Source organism: Bos mutus, chromosome 15 (assembly GCF_027580195.1).
Source record: "Bos mutus isolate GX-2022 chromosome 15, NWIPB_WYAK_1.1, whole genome shotgun sequence".
Taxonomy (NCBI): Eukaryota; Metazoa; Chordata; class Mammalia; order Artiodactyla; family Bovidae; genus Bos; species Bos mutus.
The window spans coordinates 24,975,889-24,998,896 of record NC_091631.1 but is presented as its reverse complement, the minus strand read 5'-3'; the positions used below and the strand labels follow the sequence as shown (position 1 = coordinate 24,998,896).

Here is a 23,008-nt window from a genome sequence, read left to right as displayed (position 1 = left end):
AGATTCTGGTCTGTGCCTACTGCCTTGGGATACCTGAAAGCCCAAGGAAAACTCCAACCGCAACCCTACACCCCATTATTTACTTGATTTTCTGCCAGATTATTGCCTCTTCCAGTTTTCAGTAGGTCATGTTGTGGTAGACTCTGCCTGTTGAGACATAAACAACACCTGAATCAGTTTTAAACTCCCTCCCCCAACACACACACATGCGTGCACACACACACACACACATAATATTCTTTTTTAAGGCAGTTTTGCATTTTAAAATAAGAACAAAGTATTTAGGAGTTTAATGTGTGTGTTTTCAAAGCCCAGCAGTCTTCTAGTTTTAAAGGCTGAATTTACAGTCTAGTATAACTCATAAAAGGTAAAATGTATTGAGCACTTCCTATTTGGTACTGAGCTGTTATTTATATGGACTATCTCATCTAATCCTTGCAAACAACCCTTTGAGATGGGCAATAATATTGACCCTATTTTATAGATAGACCATTGAGCCTGAGAAAAGTTAAGTATTAATGGCAGTTTTGAACCTAGGCATCCAGACTTCAATGCTTCTATTCATTATAGTATACCTACTGATATTAGGAATAGAAATAATGATAGCAGATAATGTGTTAGAGTGTTTCATACAACAGGTCCTGTGCGTGAATATTCCCATTCATCTGACAGTAACCCTGGAGAGGAGATATTATTTTGCCCTTGCAGAGAGACAGAAACATGGCTCAGAAATTAAACACCATGTCCAATATGACCTAGTCAGTAAGTGGTAAAGTGTTTGGAGTGTGAGTCCCCACAGGAGCTTCTATAGCACATCGTTTGTTTTCTTATTTTAAATACTTTGTCTACCTAAGTAGTCTGTGTTCTGACAGTTTTTATTTTTTGACAGTTTCTTATGTGAAATTTGGAACCTATTAGGAATAGGTTGGAGAAGGAAATGGCAACCCACTCCAGTATTCTTGCCTAGAGAATCCCGTGGACAGAGGAGCCTGGTGGGCTGCTGTCTATGGGGTCACACAGAGTCGGACATGACTGAAGTGACTTATCAGCAGCAGCAGCAGCAGCAGGAATAGGTTGTAAATAATGGTCATTTTCCCATTTATTCTTGTAATTTTGTAGAAAAACTAATATATGGTACACATATACAAAATTATGGGTACACATATACAAAATGACAGAAAACAATATTGTTGAAATACAGGCAATGAAAATAAAGCGGCAAGTCAATAAAATGGACTCAGGAATTTCCTATTGATTTTGAAGGCTATTACTTGAAGAAAGAAAAGCAAAGCTTGTTTAGAGGAAAATGGAGTCAATGGACTCTTTAATTTGAATAAGGGCACTCACAGTTTTAGACCTCCGCAGTTGAGATTTATTTTTTGCTTACAAAAAAGACAATAGCAAGAGGGGAGAAAGAGACATTTCCAGGGAAATTTGGCACAATAATGAAGAAAGGGAAGGAGAGGAGTATATATATGAGAAAGACTGCCTAAAATATAGGTAGAATTGATAATCCCACCAATTACGAGTAGTGGAGACAAGAAAAGTGTGTTGGCTGAATGAGGGGGCTGATCATGGAAAAGGTATGGATCAAGGAGTGTACATAGTCCTGTGAAAAGGGATGAAAATACATGGTTGAGCAGGAGTCTGCACTTTGATCCGTTTTCTCTTGCAGTGCTTCTCATGTCACTGTCATCCCAGAACTTGTGGTTCATTGAGATTAATGAGTAGAAGTCAGACAATGATGTACTAAAGATTCTGAAGGTTAGCATCTTAAATCCAGGAAATGCCTACATCTGACCATTGAGGCTGGCAAGGAAAGTCATGTATTTTAGAAGGATTATCAGGAATGATTTAAAGAAACCTGAGATTTTGAGTTACCTTCCCATCTCAGGGCAAGCTATCTTAATGGAAGTGGATGTCTTAAGCATCTTGATCTTTCCTCCCATCTACTTAGCTTCCAATCTTTAAGCACCTTGGGTTCCCTTAGGGAAGAAACTTTTGAGACTGCACACTAACTGTACGTCTGCTTTTACCTGATTAATTTATTTTGTTAGAAGTGATAGTGAAAAGTGAAAGTAGCTCAGTCGTGTCTGACTCTTTGCGACCCCATGGACTATACAGTCCAGGGAATTCTCCAGGCCTGAACACTGGAGTGAGTAGCTGTTTCCTTCTCCAGGGGATCTTCCTATCCCAGGGATTGAACCCAGGTCTCCAGCATTGCAGGCAGATTCTTTACTAATTGAGCTATCAGGAAAACCCGGAAGTGAGAAAAACAGAAGCAAAATCCATATGAACTTCTCATTTCAGCCTTGAGGCACCTGCAGACCATGAATCAGGTGCCATTTTTTCTTCATAGGATCTCACAGCCCTGATTGTCTAGAAGGAGATGTTAGTTTGGCACTGTTCAACTGCCAGAGTATAGCAAACTTCTATAAAATTAATTAACAGTGATTTTGTACTTCTTATGTGCCTGACATTTTATAGCTATACGCGAAGTGGGTCCTCACAAAACCTCTTCTATATTGATATATCATCAATATTTATTATCCTCATAATCTAAGTGAGGTAACTGAAACATGACTTGCTTTAAATTTTCATCAAACATGTCATAAAAGTAGAATCACACATCGAAGTGAACAGAGGAACTTCATTAAGTTCTGTGTTTAAGTTTTGATTCAGAAAATAAAATTATGATATCTATTGTCCTTTTTTATTATAGAAGCAGAGCAGTTCAGGCTTCAGGGAACACTTTCTTCTAAAAGACAGATATATTCTATGTTTCTGAAACTGCATATGACAGATTTTTGAGAGGCGATATAAAGAATTTTAAAACACAATCCCATTTTTGGAATATCTTATATAAAGTAAGTTTTACAAATTCTAGAATTCAAAAACATGGCTAAAACTGGTGACTTATATCTCTTTTACTTTAAACACTTTTAATTAAAATACAGCTGATTTATAATATTATATTAATTTCATGTGTACAGTGTAGTGATTCTTTTAGATGGGGAGCACTTATTTAATGAACATTTACTCTTTTCATTAGCTTCTATTAATGAAGTAAATATTTTCTGGGAGTGGATAGCTTATCAAAGCAGAATAAGACTCAATTTCTGAACTAAAGATTAAAGCAATTTCTCTCGATGATGAAGACATTATGTTTATTAAAAGACCTTAGGTTTCAAACAAACCTAAAGTCTAATTTAAGTAAAAGGTATTTCATTGGGTTAAAAAAGGAATTTAAGAAAAGTTTTAAAGAACTATCAGAATATTTTCAATAAAAGATAGATATATAAATGCATTTACTGCATCACTCCAGTGATGGGTTTATGTTTATAATCCTGAAGCTTCCAATAAGTTTTTAAATTATTCTGTAAGAAAAAAAAAAAGCAAAAGCAATTCCTAGTAATTCACATTTCACTAAAAGAATGTGTATCAACTCATTTTATCTTATTTGTTTCAGGGAGCCTATAAAAGTAACCAACCCATCAAAACCCACGGACCTCAGAATAACAGACATCTATTATATGAACGCTGGGCACGCTGGGGAATGTGGTACAAGCATCAGCCCCTGGATTTAATCAGGTAGGTCTTGGGGATAGATCAATAATGGAATACATATAATGCTGTTTTCTCAGCATTGTCTTAGATTTAGAATTATTTTCTTTACCCACCAAATCATCTGTATCAGTCAGGGTTGAACAAGGGAAAAAAAAGGCCACTATGCATCTTTTCAATAAAAGAAACAATTTAGGGAAATTAAAAACAGCAGACAAATGCTAACGACACTTAATGCTGGAGGAAAAATGGGATGAAGTGTGTTTCAGAGCTTAATACCTGAACTCTTTGGTAGGAGCGTTGCTATTGATGATGAGGACTGTCTGCAGAGATGTGAAGTGTTGAGAGTCAAGCCACAGAGAATTATAGGTGGCTCAGTGGTAAAGAATCTGCCTGCCAATGCAGGAGACACTGGAGACACAATACGATCCCTAGATTGGGAAGATCCCAGGGAGGAGGGCATGACAACCCACTCCAGTATTCTTGCAGGAAAATCCTATGAGCAGAGGAACCCGATGGGCTGTAGTCCACCAACTCATAAACAGTCAGACATGACTGAGCATACACACAATTCACAACAAATTATGGCTGCTCTGGGGAGAGCCCTGAGAACGGCCAGGAGAGGAGATAAGATACAAGCTCCTCCCATCCTTCCACCTCTGAGACTTTCAGTACCTCCTAGTGTGACTTAGCAGCAATTTACAAGGGAATCTGTATGATCTACTTCCCAGTGAAAGAAGGACAGGCAGAAAATAGATCTGAGAACAAATAGAAAGGTGGCCAGCATAGCATCTCTGCATATATTTATCTTTCAACGAAGATTTAATGAGTGTCTATTTTATTCCAGGAGGTATAGCCTAGTGAGTAACTGCTCACAACTTGAATTGGTCTTGAAATAGTATTATATTCACAATTTATTTTATTTTGATGGAAGATGATTTGTTCTTATTTTTAAAAATCAGGAAATATATATTAAAGAGACTTACATCCCCAGCTAACTAGAAATATTTATAGGATAAAATTTTTAAATAGCATTCATATTATAAGATTATATGTGTTGATGAGATGTTCATGAATTATAAATATCAAGAATAACTCAAAACCATATCATTGTCCTAATAGGAAATGGATAGAATGGACAGAATAAAGGGAGAGTTTGAAGATAATTTAATAAAAGCATTTAACATACAGACGTGTAATAGGGTCAAGAGAGCCACGAGGTGATGATGAAGCGTCTGCGTACTGGTGTGCATGTGTGCTCAGGGGCTCAGTCGTGCCCGACTCTTTTTGACTCCATGGAATGCAGTCCACCAGGTTCCTCTGTCTATGGAATTATCCTGGCAAGAATACTGGAGTGGGTTGTGATTTCCTTCTCCAAGGGGATCTTCCTGACCCGGGGACTGAACCTGTGTTTCCTGTGTCTTCTTGCATTGACAGGCATATTCTTTACCACTGAGCCGCCAGAGAAGCCCAGGTGGAAAGTGAGGGAGTATCAGTTCATTTTCTTTTTTTATAAACAACCATTTCTAAGCACGTGTTTGTGTTTGTTTTCATTTTAAGAATGAACTCTATCATTTTAGTAGCTAAAGCCTTTTCAGCCTATTTTTCCAAAGAAAATATTGAAATCTGGAAAAAAATACATTTAAAAAAATGGTCTGCTACAAAACCTGCTTAAGATAGCTGTGTGACTTTTTTTCCTAATATCTTTCAATAGACACTGGAAGGATTTAAGTGTAAAAACTAAATGGAACAATTCACTCTAAAAAGAGTTCAACTTAACATTCATTTTTATGATAAAAGTTATTTCAGCAGCGGAATCCTATCGTCAAATGAAACGTAGCACAGACTGTGCTGTGCTAAATTGCTTCAGTCCTGTCCGACTCTTTGTGACGCTATGGACTGTAGCCTGCCAGGTTCCTCTGTCCATGGGATTCCCCAGGCAAAAACACTGGAAGGGGTTTCTATTCCCTTCTCCAGGGGATCTTCCCAACCCAGGGATCAAACCTGCATCTCTTAGGTCTCCTGCATGGGCAGTGGGCTAACGCCACAGGGGAAGCCCCATAACACAGGATACCAGTATATACAACATAAAAAGAGAGTGACTCCAGTTGAAGTGTGATGGCATGACACCAATAGCAACCCCCTGTTCCTCCTTGCCCTGTTGTGGTTTTAAAGAAATTGAATAGAGCTCCTAAGAGATTGTGACTACCCATGTTCTAGATTAAGGATATTTTCATTAGCCTTCTTTGCTTGGAACTAGTTTCTTCTCTTGAAACAGATCTGAAATTTGCTATAACTTAGGTAATTGCACTCTTGTCAAATAACGTCGTTGCTCCTCTTAACCTTCGATAATGTATAATTAAAAATCTTGGTATAATACTCTGTGTATGTAAGGGTTTCTGTCTGTGCAGTCCTCTATAATCATCATCATAAAAATGTTAGTAATATGTGCCAGAACTGTACTCCACCCCACAGAACACTTGTTTGAAGGAACAAGTAGCTTTGTTAGAATACCTGCTAATATTATAAGCTTCATTTCAGAGTAGAACACTTCCATTATAAAAGAAATAAATAGGCTTTTGATCTATGTCTCCTACGAGAAATCAATGAAAAAAGCAAAAAATTAGATAAATGATGCTCAGTAGAGGATGATTTCATGTCTACACTAGATAGAATACACACATTTTAGTTGGCACAGTACAGAGAATGGAGTAGAAAGAGGATGATTTTTGAGAGGGAAGTCTTACTGAAGAAGAAAAAAAAATAACAAGAGAATTTTCTTTCCAGTAAGAATTTTTGCCCAGAGAGGTATTCCCGAATGAACTAATCTCTAAAACTAGTACTGGGACAGAACTGTGTTAAGTAATCATTTTTAGAAGATGGAGACCAAACACCAGTGCAGAATTCAAGAAATTGTCATTTCTTACTGGTGCCTTGTAAATTGTGAGGGTTAATATTGGCAGTGACATGGTGAAGAGCAACTGAGAAGTTGTTGGAACCATCTTGTTCATCTGCTGTGTCCATATGAAATGTTAACCAAGTGAAGGGAAATAAAATACATTCATTCCCTTTGTTTCATTCAACAAAATACTTCCTGGGGTGGGTGCCAGTGAAACAAGATACAGGTCCATTTTCAAGTAGCTTGTAGTCATAGGGGGAGGGTAAGGAATGGGGGAGTGACAGGTAATGGTCATGAAGTTTTATGAGTTTAGGATACTGAAACGTGGGTCAAGGGAGTGTGGGAGCAAGACCAGGGACATCTAACCCAGGTTTGAAGTGAAGTCAGGGCAGGCTTCCTGGAAGAAGTGATATAAAGGACAGGATAAGTATAAGCCAGATAGGAGAAGAGGGTGAAATGTAATCTTCCAAAGTGAGGAAACAGCCTTAACCAAGAAAAGAGTCATGTGCTCCAGGAACGGCAGAGTTGAATTTTGTTGAGGAAGATGTGTGACAAAATTGTGCAGATTGTGTCTGGCATGAGGGAATCTGGCCAAGAGTGCAGATGGAGACTGAATTCAAGTCTGCTTTCAGTAACTACCCAGAGGGAGACACTTTTCTAATTTATGCCAAAGCAGTATGGTTTAGCACAGCTCTGTGTGGGGGAAACAAAAAGGATTCTACTAAGAGGATGAAGAAAAGCAAGAACTGGCTTATGAAAAGCTTTATGAGCCATGTTAAGAAGTTTGACACAGAAATAAATAGATTTTGCAAAATTGCTCCTATAAAGGCAACATTCAAAACAAACTATTACCATCACTGGATTTATTAAGCAAGACTATTATGATATCCCAGATGGAGCTGAGGAGGAACTGAGCTGGAACCTCAAATGTTTATCTGAAAGTCATATTAGGTGTGGCATTAATATCTGTAGTATTCCTTAGGTTGCCATAAGCTAAGAGTTTGCTTTCTCGCACAGGCTGTACTTTGGTGAGAAGATTGGATTATACTTTGCTTGGCTGGGGTGGTATACTGGAATGCTGATTCCTGCAGCCATTGTTGGCTTGTGTGTGTTCTTCTATGGAATATTAACAATGAATGCAAGTCAAGTAAGGTAAGCTATTAACAGACTTACTAAACAGCTTGGCCTTCTGATTGGATCAAAACTTTATAATAATGCTGATTGAAAAATAAATGATTTTTTATTTACAATAAAATTTGTACTACAATTTGTTTTTATTTTTGCAGGGAGGAGGCACCATATAAAGGCCATTCCTATTTTTTATATGCAGATTATCTTGGATAAGTTCTAAGACTGTTTCTCTTTATGCCAAATTTCTCTTTCTAGTACATAACTAATAATAATTCAACAATGCAATAGACCATTCTATGTAATTTAAATTTGCATATAGTCTTTGGTAGTCTGAAATACTCTCTCAATATAGTAATTCAAATAATTATAACAGATACAATTCTTTAAACACTTAAGATATACAAAGACCTTCCAAGCACACTGTTTCATTTTATACAACTTTCACTACCAGCCTTGGAGATGAGTTTTCCTTTCAGCACCTGAGCGAATCTTACATAGCTCAAGGTATCTGAACAAAATGTTGTTGTTTATTGCTTAGTCATGTCCGACTCTTTTGTGATCCCATGGACTGTAGCCCACCAGGCTCCTTTCTCCATGGGACTTCTCAGGCAAGAATATTGGAGTGGGTTGCCATTTCCTCCTTCAGGGGCTCTTCCTTACCCAGGGATCGAACCTGAGTCTCCCAGTCTCCTGTATTGCAGGTGAATTTGTACCATGTAAATCCTATCCTAAGTGGTCTCCTGTCATGACAACATAAAGTTACTTTCTACTTTCTTTTTATTCTCTAAGGGAATAGAATTTATAAAAGATTTTCGCATCAACTTAAAGTATCAAAATGGTAGTAAATAAGATTTTGAGAAATAACAAATGTTTATCAGAAGGATGGTTTTTCTGTTAAAGTTTAAATGACTCAACTTTTGGATATAGAAACAATATAAAATTATTCAAGCTTCCCAGGTGGTGCAGTGGTGAAGAGTCTCCCTGCCAATGCAGGAGATGCAAGAGATGTGGGTTCAATTCTTGGATCAGGAAGATCCCAAGGAATAGGAAATGGCAACCCATTCCAGTATTCTTGCCTGGAAAATTCCATGGACAGAGGAGACTGGCAGGCTACAGTCCAGAGGGTCACAAAGAGTCAGACACAACTGAGTACTCAACACATACAATGATACTATTCAGCAGAAGTAAGAGTCACCTTGGCATTAAAAAATCTCTTAATAGCGTGTTCTATTTACTGTGCCAAAGGGACTTCATCAAGTTCAACCTTGTATGATACAATTCAAAATATGATAAAGCATTTTTGCTCCCCTTAAAAGCTCAGTACTTTTTTCTCTTTTGGTTCATCTTTTAACCATGGCCATGCTACTGGGTGGTAATCATGACAGTTAATGGGACCATTAAATGCATTTCCTTGAATTTTCTTTGTATATTTGTGTACATGCACACATACACACACGTACACACTGCATTATAAATAATGCAGATATATTTGCATAACAATTTTGCCTAAAAACAAAATATTTTCATTGTTCCAGAGTTGAAGCCTATTCCATAACCAAATTCCTTGATTTGGTATCTCAGAATCCCCTTGTTCTTCAGGAAGGCCAAATGGTAATTAGCATGAAAACAAACACCTAATGTTCAAAAGCATTTCTTCTAGTAACAGTCTTTCTTCAGAGTTTTGCAAACTCAGCACCAGTCTAGAGGGCAGCATCCTCCTGGATAAACATGCGCCCACTGAAGACATTCGTCCCCGCTTTGGGTATTTCTTTATATGCTGTTTTTGCATTTATTGCCTTTACTTTCAGTGTCAAACCCTATAAATCACTGCCAAAACTGATTTCAAGGAATTTACCCCCTCAGTTTTCTATTAGTAGTTTCACAGCTTCAGCTCTTAAGTTAAATCTTTAATCTATTTTGGGTTAATTTCTGTATATGGTGGAAGATAGAGCTGTAGTTTCATTCTTTTGCATGTGGATCCTTCTCTTCTAACACCATTTGTTGAAGATACTGTCCTTTCCTCATTGAGTATGCTTGGCTTTTTGTCAAAAATTGGCCACATATACATGGGTTTATTTATGGTTTCTCTATTGTGTTCCATTGATCTATGTATCTGTCTTTATGCCAGTAATGTACTGTTATGATTATCATACCTTTATAATATTGTTATCAAAGGTGTGATGCCTCCAGCTTTGTTCTTTCTCAAGATTGCTTTGACTGTTCGGGATTTTTGTGGTTTCATAAAAATGTTAGGGTAGGTTTTTCTGTTTCTGCAAAATTACCATTGAATTTCTGATAGAGATTGCATTTAATCTGTAGATCTCTTCAGGTAGTATGGACATTAAACAGTGTGAAATTTTCTAATTCAAGAGTACAGAATATCTTTCCATTTATTTGTATCTTCTTTAATTTCCTTTGCAATGTCTCATAATTTTCAGTGTATAGAGCTTTCGCCTCCTTGGTTAAGTTTATTCCTAAATGTTTTCTTATTTTCTATGTAATTTTAAGTGGGATTTAAAAAAAAATTTCTCTTATTGATAGTTTTTTGTTAGTATATATAAACACAACTGATATTTGTGTACTGATTTTATATCCTGCAAATTTATTGAATTCATGTTTTAGTTATAGTTTTTTGATAGAATGGGCTTCTCTGATGGCTCAGCTGGTAAAGAATCCGCCTGCAATGTGGGAGACCTGCGTTTGATCCCTGGGTTGGGAAGATCCCCTGGAGAAGGAAATGGCAACCTATTCCAGTATTCTGGCCTGGAGAATTCCATGGACTGTAAAGTCTATGGAGTTGCAAAGAGTCAGACATGACTGAGGGACTATCACTTTCCTTCACTTAGGGTTTTGGAGACATGGTCTTTTAAAATGAATTGACAAGAGCAGAAAATGATTTTTAGGCAGTTCGCTACTGTTCAAATTGATCCCATGGAGAACATATTCACAAAGTTTTCCCAAGTGATGTAGACTTCCTCCTCCACACTTTTGAAGCTGAAAATGAACAAAAGGCAATGAAAGAAATAGATTTTCTGTTCCTATTGATTTATGTACCAATGAAGAAAATTAGACTCCTTTTGTATGAGATAAGTATTCTTTAACCTTTAGCACAAGGAGTGTTTTAAAAGACTCGCAAACTCTTTTCTTCTGTGCTTTATGGTATTATATTACTGCTACTTCTGTCACACTATAATTAAGACCCTGTCAGACTTACTGTTCTAAATCAAGGTAAGCATCACTGAATATCTTGACTTTCAAAATTTCACGGGACTGAATTTTTCCATTCAAGGTGTCAGACGTGGTTAAGTTGTAGGTGTTATCATGGCATGTGGGTGGAGGACATAGGACTTTTGAGTTGCTTTGTTTCAGTTTTATTTTAGTAATCTCTTTCTTGTTTATTGCAAGGTAACAAAATGTTAAAAAGCTAAAGATTAGGTTGTATTATGTTTCTACCAGTTGTGTTTATGTAAATTAAGGTCATATTTCTTAACTGCTCTGCAGTTAATTGTTTATGTGAAAATCATGTTCAGATTATTTCTTGTATGTGCATGTACAAGCATATATTTACATGTATATTGGTCTTACACAATCAAAGGTGGTCAGATTTGTGTCAGGTAGAGCACATATTATAGGAGTATGAAAATGAACAAGCAGGAACACATGGTCCCTTCTTCTCAGGCTTTGGGTTTCAGGTCCAAGGCAAAGAGCAGAAACAGCTTTCTTGCCTCTTTGGCATTAGAACTCACCAAGAAATATCAGTACTGGCCAGGTTTTCAAAAGCTGTTGGACCAGGATTGAACCCCTGTCTTAAAGGACCTTTCAAACCCTCTCCTGACAACCTCCTTAGCAATAAGGGCTTCATCGGCTTATCAAGTGCCTATGATGTGCCAGGCACATTATCAGTATTCCTGAAGTAGTATCCCACTTGGCTATTATCTCCAACTAGAGATGAAGAATTGATCCTCAGAGTGGTAGATGACTTGGGGGAAATATCTAGCAAGTTAAACCTATATCTAATTTTTTAAAATTGCAATAAGAACACTTAAGTGGGGCTTCCCTGGTGGCTCTGGTGAAGAATCTGCCTGCCAGTGCAGGAGACAGGGGTTCAATCTCTGGTCCAGGAGGATGTCACATGCAGTGGAACAACTCAGCCCATGCATCGCAACTATTGAACCTGTGCTCAGATCCCAGAAGCCACAACTGCTGATCCCATGTGCCACAACCACTGAAGCCCACACGTCCTAGAGCCCACGCTCTGCAATGAGAAGCCTGTGCGCTGTAACTAAAGAGCAGCCCCTGCTCATTACAACTAGAGAAAAGCCCATGCAGCAAAGAAGACCCAGCACATCCAAAAATAAATAAATAAATAAATATATTTTTTAAAAGAACGCTTAAGTGCACAGGTTTCCCTGGTGGCTCAGACAGTGAAGAGTCTGCTTGCAATGCAGGAGATGTGGGTTTGATTTCTGGATTGGGAAGATCCCCTGGAGAAGGAAATGGCAACCCATTCCAGTATTCTTGCCTGGAGAATCCCGTGGACAGAGGATCCTGGTGGGCTCCAATCCATGGGGTCGCAAAGAGTTGGACACAACTGAGCGACTAACACACACACAAGTGCACACTGCAGTATTGTTAACTGTAGGCACAATGTTGGACAGCATATCTCTAGAGTTTACCCATCCCACATAACTGGTACTTTATACTATTGAACAGCAGCTTTCCATTTCCGCTCCATTACTCCCTGGCAACCACAGTTCTACTCTGTATCTATGAGTGTGTTTTTTAAGATACCTAATATAAGTGAAATTACACAGTATTCATTATTCTGTGACTAGTTTATTTCACTTAACATAATGTTCTTCAAGTTCATTCATGTTGTTGCATATGGTAAACTATCCTTCTTTTTTTTAAGGCTAATATTCTGTTGTATGTCTATTCCACCTTTTTATCCATTCATCCATGAATGGATATTTGGGTTATTTCCATACCTTGGCTAATGTGAATAATATTGAAGTGAACCATGAGGTGCAGGTATCTCTTTGAGACCTTGGTTTCAGTTCTTTTAGATATATACCCAGGAGTGGGATTAATGGATTAAATGGAAGTTCTATTTTTAATTTTTTGAGGAACCTTCGTATTGTTTTTCATAGTGGCAGCACCAATTTACAGTCCCACCAACAATATTCAAGTGTTCTAAATTTTCTACATCCTTGCCAACATGTGTTGTTTTTACTTTATTTTGTTTGTTTTGTTCGATAATAACAATCCTAACAGGTGTGGCTTAGCATCTTATCATTTACTTATTCCTTGACAATTATATATTATTCTAAAATCCATGTTTTAGTCATGTTTCCAAACTTCCTTCCTTTAAACCTACTTTCATATTATCAGATTTCCCCAAAATGGGCATCACCACACATCTTATTCTGTACTTTGCATGTTAACAGAATCACAGGAAGCATCAAGAGCCTGGAGCAGGTCCAGGCATTCACCCCCAAATGGACAAATTGCTCCCGCCTCCCTTATGGATAGAGGTGGTAATTATGATAAATTGGTGATAATTATTATTTCCTTTGAATTAGCTTTTGATGTGTATTTCTAACAGATAGAAGACAAAAGAAAGCCACATTTTAAGCAATGCTTTGTATCATGTTGTGCATAGTTGCTAGTTGCTCAGTTGTGTCTGACTGTCTATGGGATTCTCCAAACGAGAATACTGGAGTGGGTTGCCATGCCCTCCTCCAGGGGATCTTCCCAATCCAAGAATCAAACCCATGTCTCCCGCATTGCAGGTGGATTCTTTAACATCTGAGTCCCCAGGGAAGCCCAAGAATACTGGAGTGGGTAGCCTATCTCTTCTCCAGGGGATCTTCCAACCCAGGAATCTACCTGGGGTCTCCTGCATTGCAGGTGGATTCTTTACCTGCTGAGCTACCAGAGAAGCCAGGTGTATATTAGGAAGAAATTAAGAAACACTTTGGGCACTCTCTCTCCATCTAGTGGTTAAGTCAAAGAACGCTGTAATCATCTCAAATTCCATATTTTAGGCTAAAAAATGTTGCAAAACTTGTTTAGTGGGGTTTTTTGTGTGTGTGTGTTATCTGTCCAGTGGAACTTTGAGCAGCTTATGGAAAATGAGTTTGATAATTCTAGACATAAAAATAAGGCTCAGTCTGATGACTAGGATCCTAGACTGGATGCTTTGATACATCTGTGCTTTTGTCTGATTATTTGGAAGGTGGGAAAGATGATGTAATATAAACCAAATTTAATACCATTCTAGTGTGAGAGTTCAATACGGGGCACATTATACATTTTTTAAACAACGAATTATGATAGCAAGCCTATTTTCATAGGAATTTTCTCCAAGAGGTGGGTTAATTCTTTTTTTTATTACTACAAATTAGTAGTATTAGTAAGAGGAAGTATAATCATCTCTCTTTTTTTCTGAGCTTTAAAAATGTATATTTTACCTGCTTCCCCCTACTTTACATAGATATCATGATTACTAGCAATAAGATGTATGTGAAAGTGGGAGAATTATAGTTTATATAAGACTCGTCATACCATCATCATCATTAGTAAATTAGTTTTTGGTAGGAAAGTCCCCTGTAATATGAAATAAACGTATCCCTCTTTCAGATGAGTTGTAGTTGATGGAGAACTGGACCTAGAATCAGGAAAACCTAAACTCAGTTCCTTCAAGTATCTCTTGTAAGCTTATGACCTTGAACAAAGCTCTTAAACATCAGCTTCCTCTCAGCTGTGGAGAACATTACCACTGCAGGAGATTGCATTGAGGACTAAACTTAACGGACGTGAATCCATTTTTGGTTACTGTAAGGCGTTGCATTACAGTATAGTACTATTATTTACTAGTCATTTCCACTTTGTCTTGAGTTTGTACACATCCAGCATTTGAAATAGATATGCATTATTTTTTTTCACTTTGAGTTTATATATTTTGAAAACAGCAAAAGTTTTATTAACAGTTGTATTTCCAGGCATAGTTTTAAAAGCCTTTATATTACCTTCAACATTTCTAGAGCAGATTTACTTAAAGACAATTTATTAAGGGGATACCAAATGGGAAAGGGCCAGGTACGACAGATAAAGGCACAAAACATCTAATAACATTTTCTGTGAACTTTCAGATTGTGAGTCTTTTGAGAAATTGTTATTGATGCCCTGCTCCTGTCATGATGTCATCTATAAAGTATGCTGAGATTTTTGAAAGATAGCAATAAACTCAAGAAGCAAATGTTACAAGGTTACATTCTATTGGAGGATATCGTATATTTCAGTAATCCGTAATGCACTGACTGACTGCAGTAGGGGTTGTGGAATTATGTGAATTATGGGTGCTACTCATTTTGGTGACTGTAAAGCAGTGAGAACCAGGGGAAAGGTCTACAGACTTGAAAAATCAGCATGCTGCTGCTGCTGCTAAGTCGCTTCAGCCGTGTCGACTCTGTGCCACCCCATAGACGGCAGCCCACCAGGCTCCCCCGTCCCTGGGATTCTCCAGGCAAGAACTCTGGAGTGGGGTGCCATTTCCTTCTCCAGTGCATGAAAGAGAAAAGTGAAAGTGAAGTCGCTCAGCCGTGTCCGACTCTTCGAGACCCCATGGACTGCAGCCTACCAGGCTCCTCCATCCATGGGATTTTCCAGGCAAGAGTACTGGAGAGGGTTGCCATTGCCTTCTCTGAAAAATCAGCATAGTTAGATGTGATTCCAGCTCAGCCACATCCAAGCCTGTGAGCTGGGTTAAAATATTCTTAGGTGTTCCTCCCAAGATTGTCCTACATGCCATGAAATCAGGTGGAAAAGTATCCTTGTAACAAGGCCCCACAAGTGCCTCCTGAGTATAAAATTGGCCTATTATCATGAAAATATCTTGGATCAGAGATTTATTAAAACAAAGAAGCAAACTCAGTATCACAAAAATTCTACAAATTTGGGTGGGAGTCATTCAAGTTCTTCCTCCCCTGTCCACCAGTATTTCCATTTCTTCTTTTCCTTCCCACCCTACTACTTCCCATAGGATTGTCCGTAGGGGCTAAGCAGCTTCCTGAGTGTGGAGGTTCATGCTTTCTTTTTCTTTGATTTCTTAAGCCAAGAAATTTGCAAGGCCACTGAAGTCTTCATGTGCCCTCTCTGTGATAAGAACTGCTCACTGCAGAGACTCAACGAAAGCTGTATCTACGCCAAGGTCAGTGTGGACCCTCACATTCCCCTCCCTGCCCTCTACTTTTCCTAGGAACGTAGGCAGTAAAAAGTCCTCTAGCAAACTGCTTTCTACCAAAGTTAAATGTTCCCAAGAGTTTCAACAAACAGTGTCATTGACAACTGAATAAAACATCACTCTGTGGCAGTTATAAAAAGGATGTATTTTATTAGAATATCTGTCTTCCTCTGTTTATATAAGTGGTTATTGCCATCACAGACATAAAACATCCACTTGGAATGATATCTAGATTATTTTTTTGGAGAAGATTATTTCTTCTTCAGTGGTAAAGTTTGTATCTTCCCATGAAGACTCATGAAGTCTAAATACTTCTAATTTGACAGAGAAAATGAAGTTTTCTTAACATACCTGAAGTTCTCAAATTTTTTCCTATTAGAATCACCTGAAGAGTTTTTTAAATTCCTGAAACCCAAGCCACATCCAAGAACAATTAAATTAGAATCTAGTTTTTGGAACCTAGGCATCAGCATAATTTAAAAACTCCCAGGTGATTTCAGAGTGCATACAAGTTTGAGAAAAGTGTACTTCAATTATATAATTATGAGTACTCATTTGTAAAATGGTTTTATTAAAGTATAGTTAATATGTAATAAAATGTACATATTTGAAGTATATAAATGAATGTGTTTAAATACATATATATGCTTTTGTGAAACCACAGCCACAGTCAAGATAAAGTAACATATCCAAAGGTTTCCTCGTGATTTCTTGTAATCCCTGCCTCCCAAACCCCACCCCTGGGCTCAGGCAAACATTTTCTGCCGTTATAGATAAATTTGTATATTCCAGACTGTTATGTAAATAGAGTCATACAGTGTGTGATTTTTTTCTAGTTTCTTTCACCCAACATAATTATTTTGAGGTTAATCCTCAAAATAAATGTCATAACATTTATCAGCAAATCCTCTCTCTTTATTGCTGAGTATTAATAGTATTGCATGATATGGCTATAGCAGAATTCAGTTATCCCATGATCTTCATAAGTAAGATGAATCTTAATAATTATTCATTCATATTAATAATCTGGGGGGAGGTTAAGTTGTTATAATTTTAAATAAAGGTGCTATAAACATTCATCTACAAATGTTTGTTTGGACAAGTATTGTTATTTCTCTTGGGTAAATGCCTAGAATAAAAATTACTAGATTTGATGATAGGTAGATTTTTATCCTTCTAAGACATTGCAGAACTTTTTTCCAGAATTTCTACACATTTTACATTTCTACCAGTGATGTATGAGAGTTCTAGTTTTCCATATACCCACTAGTTCTCATGATAGTCTTTTTCATTGTAACTGTTCTAATAGATCTTTAGAGAGAGCGCATTGTGATTTAGTTACTTGAAAATTATTTGATTCTTTCGGGTCTTGCTTTTAGGATTTGTGAGTTAGCCTCACATCAGTGCTCTTTCTAGCACTAATTCTCCCCACAAATCTTTCTGTGCACTCTCCCCAGTGAAGTGTGAATACTGAGGATTTGCAGTCAGGCTAACAGGCCCTACCCCTGCCTGAATCTGAGCTCCTGAACCCGTTTCCTCTAATGCTTTCAGGGACTATGTCTGCAGCCAGTTTCCTCACGAGTGCTCTCTGTCTGGCTTGTCCTTCTGTGCACTCTTGTGACTCTTTCAGGCAACCATAATGCTCATCTCCATTGTTTCCCACCTCTTAGGAATCACTGCCCTTCATTGTCTCACATCCAGTCTTGAAATCTGTTGCATTATGTATTTTGGGAATTATTCGGTTATTTCCAGAATGTGGGTAAAGTCAGTCTCTGTTACTTCATCTTGTTCAGAAATGCTGTGCTAGGTCACTTCATTTGTGTCCAACTTTGTGGACTGTAGCCTACCAGGCTCCTCTGTCCATGGAATTTAATAGGCAAGAATACTGCAGTGGATTGCCACACCATCCCCCAGGGGATCTTTCTGACCCAGGGATCAAAACCACGTCTCTTATGTCTCCTGCATTGGCAGGCATGTTCTTTACCGCTAGGGCCACCTAGGAAGCCCAGTTCAGAAGTAGAAGCTTGTGTATAATCACTTTTGACAAGGGTGAACATAAAAACAAAAGCCACTTAGGATCCTCCTAGGAGACCAAAACTTACTAAAATTAGCTTCGGAATTATTTTTCTTAAATGCACGTTATGGGGAAAATCTGTTTTGTTTATAATTTAATTTCTGAAGTGTGCTTAGTATTGAATTCTCTCAAATGTTCCCCAAAGATATCTTGTTTTGGGAAGCATTTTCTCGACACTTTTTATAAAAGCCAAGTATATTAGAGTCATTTGATGTATAGACACATGTCCCTCCCTTTGCCCATGCATTTCAAAGATACATGACAGCCTTAGGGACACCAACAAATCCAAACACTAAAGATAAGAATCATATGTGGCAGAGTGATAAAGTGAAGAAGCTGTCCAAGGAAATGCTAAATCTAGGGAGCTATTGTAATTATGTGGTATCTACATTCCTCTGTTACCCTGGAGAAAAGAGTATATGTAGGGGTAGGTATGACTCAGGAAGATCTCACTTAGTAACTATTATCAGGTAGGTAGAAATGTTAGCTTGCAGAGGAGAATATTGCCTTAAGGAACAATGCAAGAAATAAAACCCACCAGGGTGAAATCTTCATTATGTCTTGTATTTGATCCTCTGGTTAAGGTAAAATGTAGTTACTTGATTTACATTTTAAAAATCAGAACTACTCTTCCTTCATTGAATGGAAATAAACATTTTCTTTTAAAATCTGTTATATTTAAACACCTAGAGGTTACTAGATGGGCAGTGTCATAAATAAGAGAAGAAATTTTTAGCAAAGAAACAAGCCCACCAATCTAAAATCATCTAGTCACCTGATCACCTAGCCACCTCATCTACTGCTGCTGCTGCTAAGTTGCTTCAGTCGTGTCCGACTCTGTGCGACCCAGCCACCTCATTTAGAAACTGGTAAATTCCTTATGGAATCACTGCTACTTGTGAAAAGTAGCAGGACATTAAATCTGCCATATTTTACATGTAATTATTGTGCATAAATAAATAAATAATGTGCACATTTAATCATTCCCTTAATAGTGTCAAGGGTGTGTTTCAGGAAAAATGTGGTCCCGTTATATAATAAAAATTATATCTAAGTACATTAACATTTTCTTTGGTGATTATTTTAAGTTTCGATACTTAAAAGTATGGGGTTGAGAAATATTTGCAATTAAGTCATTGCAGTGATATCTGCATATTCTTCAAAGCACAGGTGACCACAGGTGTCAATTTCCATTATGTTAGGATTTTTCATTAAAGGTAAAATCATTAGGTACAAGAGTCCTGCATTGTTTTTTCATATAGTTCTAAAAATGACTCAATTCTTATTTGAAGTTATGCTTATTTATAATAGTTATTAATATTCGGTGATTTTTTTTTACTGGTTCAGCAAACATTTATTCAATCCCTAAGGTACTGAGCCTCAGATTGTATACTAATATTGAGATTACAACAGAATCAGGACAGATCATGTTTCTTCTGAAGGAGGAAATGGCAACCCACTCCAGTATTCTTGCCTGAAGAATCCCATGGACAGAGGGGCCTGGCAGGCTATAGTCCATAGGATTGCAAGGAGTCAGGCATGACTAAAGTGACTTAACACACATGCATGAACATGTTTTCTTCTTTAAGAAATTTCATGGAAGAATCCTCAGAAGACTACATCAGAATCATCTAGAACTGTCATTAAAAACAGATTCCTGGGCCCATGTTAGATTCAGAATCAGCTGGTCAAGGGCAAGGCTTAGAAACCTACATGTTAACAGATTCCTCAGGTGATTCTTATTTGTAGGCCCACATTTATAAAGTTATTGCACTAAACAAGTATTGAGTTGGGGTGAGGGTGAATACCTGCCTCTTGAGAGACCTATATGCAAGTCAGGAAGCAACAGTTAGAACTGGACATGGAACAACAGACTGGTTCCAAATAGGAAAAGGAGTACATCAAGGCTGTATATTGTCACCCTGTTTATTTAACTTATATGCAGAGTATATCATGAGAAACGCTGGGCTGGAAGAAGCACAAGCTGGAATCAAGATTGCCGGGAGAAATATCAATAACCTCAGATATGCAGATGACACCATCCTTATGGCAGAAAGTGAAGAGGAACTCAAAAGCCTCTTGATGAAAGTGAAAGAGGAGAGTGAAAAAGTTGGCTTAAAGCTCAACATTCAGAAAACTAAGATCATGGCATCTGGTCCCATTACTTCCTGGGAAATAGATGGGGAAACAGTGGAAACAGTGGAGAAGGCAATGGCACCCCACTCCAGTAGTCTTGCCTGGAAAATACCATGGGTGGAGGAGGCTGGTAGGCTGCAGTCCATGGGGTCGCGAAGAGTTGGACACGACTGAGCGACTTCACTTTCACTTTTCACTTTCCTGCATTGGAGAAGGAAATGGCAACCCACTCCAGTGTTCTTGCCTGGAGAATCCCAGGGACGGGGGAGCCTGGTGGGCTGCCATCTATGGGGTCTCACAGAGTCGGACACAACTGAAGTGACTTATCAGCAGCAGCAGCAGCAGTGGAAACAGTGTCAGACTTTATTTTTTGGGGCTCCAAAATCACTGCAGATGGTGACTATAGCCATGAAATTAAAAGACGCTTACTCCTTGGAAGGAAAGTTGTGACCAACCTAGATAGCATATTCAAAAGCAGAGATATTACTTTGCCAACAAAGGTCCGTCTAGCCAAGGCTATAGTTTTTCCAGTAGTCATGTATGAATGTGAGAGTTGGACTGTGAAGAAAGCTGAGTGCTGAAGAATTGATGCTTTTGAGGTGTGGTGTTGGAGAAGACTCTTGAGAGTCCCTTGGACTGCAAGGAGATCCAACCAGTCCATTCGAAAGATCAGTCCTGGGTGTTGTTTGGAAGGAATGATGCTAAAGCTGAAACTCCAGTACTTTGGCCACCTCATGCAAAGAGTTAACTCATTGGAAAAGACTCTGATGCTAGGAGGGATTGGGGGCAGGAGAAGGGGATGACAGAGGATGAGATGGCTGGATGGCGTTACCGACTCGATGGACATGAGTTTGAGTGAACTCCGGGAGTTGGTGATGGACAGGGAGGCCTGGCGTGTTGCATTTCATGGGTTTGCAGAGTCGGACACGACTGAGCAATTGAACTGAACTAAACTGAGGGTGAATACATGAAGCTTCCATGTTTGTTGTAGCCTGTGCCCAGGTCCAGTGGGCATGGATAGGTGTACAGATTTTGCGCTATTGAAGAATTAGGAACTGAGGAACTGAGAGAAGGCTAAACTTTGGTCTAAATTCCAACTCTCTGCCTCTCTTCCTTGTAATCACCTGGCCTGCAGGGTTGGATCTGTTCAAGAAGAGTCTTATTCTCCTTAGCCCACAGAATCTTGAATGAAATATATATAGCAGTTTCCAAAGCCTTAAGTTATTCTGAACCTATTGTTGACTTAAAAAAGTCACAACCTAAAAGTTGAGAGTTATGTTTTTTTGGTGGGAGCTTTTAGGACTTTAAGCCCAGGAGACATCTCAAGTAACCCTAAGAGAACTGCTCCAAGTAGGTAGAGAGGAGTCAGGTTATATAGAAGTTTTCAACAAAGGGCAGGTGGTCTGAACATCAAAAGTATTTTTGTGAATTAAAGAAAACCAGATATCTCAAGTTAAGAAATTTAGCACTTTTCTATATACGGAAAGATGCTAGAGTCTGGGCTCACTGAAATCATTCCTTTCCTATGCATCTCAGCTGTCTGGAGCCAGTATTCTGCAATATTTCACATCCTGACATTTTCAGTTCTCATTGTAGGGAGTGGCTGCAGTCTAATGGCTGCCAGATGGTGCAGGTATTCTTTCTGCGTGCCCTGGAGGGCTGGAATCCTTGATGACTGTGACATCCTTATGTACTGATATGGCAGAAAATAGACCATTTCTCACCAAGAAACAATTTTAGAGAGAGCTATCTATCAACTACAGTAGAGGAGAAGAAACAGACTTTAAGCTTCCAACCTAATAAGAAATTTATTTCCATAAGCAGTCCTCACATTTATTGATTTTCAGCCACACTCAGCTCTCCAAGAGAAATCACATGTCAAAGAAAATGGAGAATTTGTGCTAAAACACAGCTTTGTTTTCTTAAAGAAGTTTGCTTCTGTCTTCTTAAATTATCCCTACTCACATGCATAATGTTAAATAAAATGCTTGTCCAGAGGTTCTCTATGCATAAAGGCATGCTATTAAAATAAAGTAATTCACTGCAAATATACATTTGTAGATTGGACAAGATTTTTTACTTTTCGCGTTTTTGGTGGGTTTTTTTTTTTTTGGCTCTGTTATGCTGCTTTGGGATTTTTCTTGAGATTTCAACTGGAGTTTTCTTTTATAGAGCAACTGTTCTTTTCCTATTAGGCAGAAGGTCTCTCCCACCTTTATTCTCCTGCCAGTTGCTCACTTTCTAAGCTCGAGCCATTCACACTGTGCTTGACTCTTCATTTTTTGTCCCCTCCATTTTCATTTAGCAGCTCTATATTAGGCCCCTTGTTGGTGGTGTTGTTCAGTTGGTAAGTCATGTCTGACTCTTTGGGACCCCATGGACTCTAGCCCTCCAGGCTCCTCTGTCCATGGATTTTCCAGGCAAGAATACTGGGGTGGGTTGCCATTTCCTTCTCCAGAGGATCATCCCAACTCAGGGATCAAACTCGAGTCTCCTGCATTGTCAGGTGGGTTCTTTACTACTAAACCACAAAGGAAGCCCATATTAGCACCCTAAAAAAGCCTTGTCATGGGAAGCTATTATATAAGCACAGGCTTCTGAGTGTTCTTCTTATCTCCGAAGTCTCCCCTCTCATAATACACACCACAGGTAACAGTTTAGTGGAGGTAACATGACGACCTTACACTTTTACCCGCCTCCTCAGGGCAAGTTCTGAAGACTTCCCTAACTTCCATTCTAGCTTTATTTCTCACTACAAGTTTATAATCTCACATTACATCAGTATGACATGTATACCTTACTATGTCGAGCGGATGTGTTTCTAAAAGTTGATATTTAAATTTACTTAGTTAAAAAATGCCTGAAAGATTTATAAACAAAAGTAACAAGAAAAAAATGAAAAGCTTTTTTAAGGAAAAATATTGCTCAAAAAATAATTTCTATGCAACACAATTGTTAT

At 38.2% G+C, this 23,008-nt stretch overlaps 1 protein-coding gene across 7 annotated transcripts in view; it reads left to right on the top strand.

The window, feature by feature from the left end:
* The window catches only part of ANO3 (anoctamin 3), a 495,323-nt gene that overhangs the window by 388,616 nt on the left and 83,699 nt on the right, over positions 1–23,008 (top strand). For all 7 annotated transcript variants that reach the window (XM_070383648.1, XM_070383649.1, XM_070383645.1 and 4 more), the window contains 3 exons: positions 3,470–3,591; positions 7,481–7,615; positions 15,710–15,806. In XM_070383648.1, the coding sequence (XP_070239749.1) occupies positions 3,470–3,591; positions 7,481–7,615; positions 15,710–15,806 (354 nt within the window). The remainder of the gene's footprint in view (positions 1–3,469; positions 3,592–7,480; positions 7,616–15,709; positions 15,807–23,008) is intronic.